The sequence below is a fragment of the Quercus robur genome, chromosome 6 (genome assembly GCF_932294415.1).
Source record: "Quercus robur chromosome 6, dhQueRobu3.1, whole genome shotgun sequence".
Taxonomy (NCBI): Eukaryota; Viridiplantae; Streptophyta; class Magnoliopsida; order Fagales; family Fagaceae; genus Quercus; species Quercus robur.
Genome location: NC_065539.1, coordinates 35,733,106 through 35,739,226, shown reverse-complemented (window position 1 = coordinate 35,739,226; position 6,121 = coordinate 35,733,106). Strand labels below are relative to the sequence as shown.

At 35.5% G+C, this 6,121-nt stretch overlaps 1 protein-coding gene across 1 annotated transcript; it reads right to left on the bottom strand.

Moving 5' to 3' along the window:
* Positions 1 to 216: 216 nt before the first annotated feature.
* On the bottom strand, positions 217 to 1,389 carry LOC126688599 (metalloendoproteinase 2-MMP-like). The gene has a single exon (XM_050383355.1). It carries the CDS (start codon positions 1,352 to 1,354, stop codon positions 413 to 415), a length of 942 nt encoding a protein of 313 aa, XP_050239312.1. The 5' UTR covers positions 1,355 to 1,389; the 3' UTR covers positions 217 to 412.
* Between the last annotated feature and the right edge of the window lie 4,732 nt (positions 1,390 to 6,121).

The window sequence follows — 6,121 nt, the reverse complement described above, 5'->3', positions numbered from 1 at the left end:
GTCCTAAAATATTTGGTTATTATAGTTAAAATGAAATTAAAAATTTTTATTTATTACATCATACAAATTTCCAAGTTGTATAATTCCATGATGGTTTAAAAATGAAGCATTATTATTTTACTTTATTTTTATGATTTGATAATTGGGGTGGAAGGATTTGAACATTGGACATCTTTGTTGTAAATATCAAGAGATATCAGTTAAACTACAAAACTGTTGAAAAAAACGAAATAGTATTATTACAACATGAAGTAAAATACAATCAAGCATCACTTTCTACCATGAGTTGGTTAAAAATTATTTTCTCTCTTTGTTTCTCTACTTATATGGTCCAATAGTTCTAGTGCCATGCATTTGCACTATGCTTTATTCTCTACCCGCTAATAATTGCATATTGCAAATCCTTGAACACTTAAAAATTATATAAGGCTTTAATGCCATCAATATCGTCCCTATGTAAACCTTGGGTCACTCCTGAACGTATGGCAGGCCACATGATGGCCCCTTCAACTTCGCTATGCCCTAACCCAAGAAGGTGCCCAATTTCATGCAAGGCAACTGTCTCCAAGTCATATGAACCTGGGACTGCTCCCACACTCCATTTTTCATCTGCATCATAATGAAATCGCCCATTAGTCGGTGAAAAAGCATGGGCTAGGGTTCCACCAGCTCCATCGAAAGGGGCCCCATCTCCATGGTCCCCCCTATGGAAACCAATTTTGAGATCTGCATTTGTTTGATCTTGAGCCCTTGAGAACTTGAAGTGTGTGTTTGCAGCCCACGTTTCAAAAGCTTTTGCGATGGGACTTATTGCTTCAGTTGGGGTGCCCGGGAGAAATCCATAGGTTAGATGGTACTTAGAAGTTGGCCACTTGGGATTTCCTTGGAAAAAAGAATAGTGAGAGACAGTATGAAAAGAGCCATGGTGGTCGTGATGTTTCTTCTTGCCTGAGCGCATCCAATTTGTACCATTGGTGATATCTGCCACCCCACAACGAGGCATCATCATTGTTGATACTGTGTTGGCATCCATTGACCCTGTGGCGTTGAGATGGTAATTAAGTTGGTAAGTTTTAATGGCGGATTCCAAGAGCTCATCAAAATCATCATCATTGGTATGAGTTTGATTTTGAGAATGGTTATAGCTCAAATAACCAAATTTCTCAAGGTAGGCTTTGAGGTTATGGATGCCTTTGACCTTTTCTCCCTTGTGACATCCTTGAAGATGTTTGAGAAACTCAAACGGTGATAATTTTTTGTCATGGATGTTTCTTGAAGTTGCATGGGAATGGAGAGGAAGAAGGAGAAGAAGGAGGAGGGTGAATGAAAACAGAGAAAAAACTTTATAAGACATTGCTGAGAAAGTTTGAAATTAAGCTAGAAGCTAGAACTATATGGTGCAAAAGTGTTATAGTTTGGTTGCTATTTATAGATTATCAGGGAGACGGGGCAAATTGATAAATCTTTTGCCAAGTCAGTCGTATCACGTATGTACAATTGTACATGACTTTTACTAGCAAAATGAAAGACTTCATAGAAGTAATGCTATTGACCAATTAATTAAAGACCGTTACAATGAGCATTTTTTTTTTTTTTTTTAACAAGGAGCATTAGAATATTAAAAGGAGACCAATTCTGTAATATTGGGTCTTAGCAAATACTCTTGGACTGGCTTCGATCGGTCCAACACATTAGTCTCCAAACTTATAATTTGGGATAAAATGATTAGCGGAAATTGCGGGTTTGGGAGGGCAGACATTCTAGAAATTCCAGAAAATCATAGACAGAAGGGAATCGTTTTTTTAATAATTTTAAATTATTTAATAGATCATATATATAATTTAATACACGTGACGTGAATGGTCTTATATTGACGGCCACGTAATAGACCAATTTATAAGAAAACCTTTGAAACTTTTTTTTTTTTTTTCCTGTTTTCTCCTTTTAGCTGTTAAGAGTTAAGACCTTTGACCCTTTGGAATCTAAAAGGAATAAATTGGAGAGAAAGAGAAAGAGTGTATACCGAATAAATAGAATTTATACTACTACATTTTGGGGTTGTGACAGTTAAATATTAACACAATCACTTGGTATTTCAACTTATAAATCTAGGGTTCAAATCTTTTGTCCCTCAACTATCGAATTATCAAAAAAAAAAAAAAAAACTATTGGAGGAGTTTCTTTGTGAGAAATTTATACTATGTTGAGATTCTACTTAACTCAAAAGCTAAATAACATAATAATGAGTTTACGCTTAACATTGTCATATTAACCGCAATCACTTTTGTCATCATTGTTCAATGTCCGATACCATCACTTAACTAGTCAACCACATGGGTTCTAGACTTCTAGTTAGCTCAACTGAAAATGTTTCTGATGGTTAAATAAGAAATCTAGGGTTAAATCCTCGCTTATACAAAAAATTGATTGATGTCTTAATTTGATGATAAAAAACACAATAATCAGAAGAGGATGCCATAAGTTGAAACTCTATCAAAAAAAAAAAAAAACTAGTCAACCACTCACATTTTTTATATTCTAATAATACACTTAAGTATATTACTGCTACCTAGGAAAACTTTGAATATGATGTGATATTATGAGTTTGGATAAAATACACTTTACATCCGTTGAGTTTAGGGTTGATTCTTCATCGGTGCATCAACTTTCAAAACTTATAATTTACACTATTGATTTCCAAAACTTGCATCTTTCCTCCTTTATTATTATGATAATGTCAATTTTTTGTCCAAAACAACATTTTTGGATGAGCAAATGACAATAGGTGATAGTCTAGGGTGTGAATTATATGTTTTGAAAGTTGAATGACTTATTTATAAGAAACCCCAAATAGAAGTGTAAGTGAGTGTATTTTAACTATCAATCTTCCCTCAAAACAAAATTAAATTTTTTTTTTTGGTTTATCTCTCTCTCTTTTTATATCTAGATTTGAAATTTATAAATTAAAAAATTTACAAAAAATAAAAATAAAAGGCAAGACTTAGATACAATACTTATGTGTTGTTCCTTAGGTTCCCTTCTTAAGATTTTGCCATGTGGATTTTTTCTCATGGATGGAAATGTATTTTTTAGTTAAGTAATTGCATGGTTGGATCTTAAGATGGGAACCTAAGGAACAGCACCTAAGGTGCTGCACCTAAATTTTGTCCTAAAATATATATTACATACAATATTATTTATCTCTCTCTCCCCCCACCCCCCACCCCCCTCCCAAAAAAAAAAAAAAACTCTTCTACTACCCTTTCTAAGAAAGGAGAAGAAAAATAATTGCAAGAACAACACTTTGATTATATCTTTTTAATCGTAGTAAGTACTAAAAGAAAAGTGCTCTTCCCATTATAACAAGCACTACAAAAAACTAGTTTTATAGCCGCTTTTTTTTTATTAGAGGATTTAAAAAGCACCACTAAGTAGACCTAATACGGCACTTTTGGAAACTGCTACAATACCTATTACGGCATTTTAAAAACATTGCTATAGGTCCAGATTCTAAGAAAGTGTGCCTAGCTCATACAAGAAGGCTACGAAACACCCCTTAAACTTTGTCTTGTTTTAGGAATTGAATCAATTAATTTTCCTTTTGGAGAAGGAATTGAATCAATTAATATGATAAATGAGACTCACGCTAGGAGTCTCTTATAAATGCCGGTCTATTGGCTAATCAAAGTCATACAGGATATAGCCAGAACGAACGACTCAAAAAGGAAAATCAAGGTTTTTTTTTTTTTTTTTTTTTTTGAGAAACAAAAGGAATCGAGGTGCTTTCACAAGATAAAAGCACGTCGCACAATATATTCTCATTCGTATAGTCTATAAATGGCACACAAACTTTAAGACTTTTACACCATCCAACGACTGCTTAATTTGAAATTTCCGTAACCATGGCTTCAAAGTTCAGAAGCTTTTTTTTCCTCACGTGGTGGACTAAACACAATTTGAGGCTAAGCCGAAAACTTTTGATGGGCTTTTATGTATTTAAGTATCAATTATTAATATTTAATTTATTAAGAATTAATTTAATTGTTCCTACTATAGTCCTCCGCTCTACCAACGGAGCTAAGGTTGGACTTTGTGAGAGAGTGTAATTAAGTATGTGCGTTTATCAGTTAGTTTGCTTCAAAAAAAAAATTAATTTAAATTTTTTTGTATTATAATTTTTTATTTAAAATCAATTATTTCTTAATTTCTAATATGACTAATTTACTTGACTAATGCTAACTAGAGATGCTACAAACTAGTGTGTTAATATTCTATAGTGATATTTGTAATAGTTTTAGCATTTTTTATTTACTTAGTGGTGATTTGGTTGGATTTAAATTAATTTATGCCGAACAAACTATGGGCATACCAAACAACTCCTAGAAGGTTGACGGGTGAGACGCCTTTTTCCATGACCTACGATGCCGAAGCAGTTATACCGGTTGAAGTTAGTTTGTCAAGCTCAAAGGTTGTAGGCTTTACGCAAGGTCATAACGATGAGTGTATGGTCGGGAATCTAGATGCCTTAGGAGAGTGGAGAGACATGGTAGCCATGCGACTTGCTGATTATCAACAGAGGTTAGCTCGATGGTACAACAGAAGGGTCAGGCCTCAGGAGTTTGTGTTAGGAGATCTCATTTTGTCAAAGGCCATCGGGAGTGCGAAAGATCAAAGTGCTAGAAAGTTGGCCCTTAATTGGGAAGGACCCTACCGAGTAACAGCTACGGCCGAAGCAGGAGCCTATTACTTGCAAGACTTGGAAGAAAAACCCTTACCCCGATCATGGAACGTCTACAATCTAAAGAAGTATTACCAGTGAATGTAATACGATGTATGGAATTTGTAAGCTGATAAGGACAATGAAAGTAGATGAATTTCAGTTAACTAATCCTGTGTAAAGTAGGAGTGAACGATAAATCGTCTGTGCATGTACTTGATATTTATCCATAAGGACAGAAGTCTGGCCTTGGCCTAACTCCGATCACTAACCAGATGGAAACCTTAATGTCTTCACAAGACTAAAATCTGGCCTTGGCCTGACTCCAGTCACCAACCAAATGGAAACCTTAATGTCTTCACAAGGACAGAAATCTGGCCTCAGCCTGACTCCAGTCACCAACTAGATGGAAACCTTAATATCTCCCTAAGGATAAAGATGTGACCTTGGCCCAATCCCAACCACTAGCCACGCATAAACATCGACAACTATATTCAAATCAGAATATAAGTTATGACATAAACTTATCCTTCAATCGCCAAACATCCTAGTTTTTGACTAATGATCGGGGAATACCCCTACTTTTAGATGCGTGCCTGATATTAAATAGTAAAGGTGCATGAGGAGCAGTGTACCGTAAGTGATTGAAGTTACATACTACATTATCGAGGGATAACACTTAAGCGAATCACGGATGTTTCCACCAAACGCATAAATTATCTGTTGCTTTACCGAACGATAATACCCAATCAAGTTTTTAATGATTACTCTTGAATTTAATTCTGTTATTGAACACTCAGATTAGTGTGCCACCCAACGTTAACACTTAAGCAACTTTTGGTATGAATGTTAATAAGAGTTGGATGAAGGCAAGTGAATGGCATTGTCCCTTATCATACAATTACAATAGAATAAGGTGAAAGTTAGAACCATCCATCTTATATAAATTCAGAAAAGGGAAGATAGTTCAATACACGGGTACTGGCCCACATAGGGAAGCTTAAAAAAAATATGAAAAAATATAAAATAAAAAAAGAGACAGAAGAAAAAGAAAAACTAAATAACAAAATACAATTTTGTTTTTAACAAGTCTAAGCTCCGAAAGTATCGGTGGTCAGAGGAGTCAATGCAAGGGCTCCTTAATCAGCTGGAGGATTGTTGGGCGAAGGTTCCTTGGGGAGCCCGATGGCGTTGACTGCTGCCATCCAGCCTTACATGAACCGGAACTTTCGGGCCTAAAAGATCATGGGGCCAGCTGAGTTTTCTGCATCCCTAAAGCCCATTTTGTAAGTTTTCTTCCGAGCCTTTTCTCCGCCTTTGTAGTCGGTGAATTCCTTGTCTCGAGCAGAAAGGATGCTCACATTCTCTACAAGCTTAAGCTCGGTCTCCCAGAGCTTGCCCTGA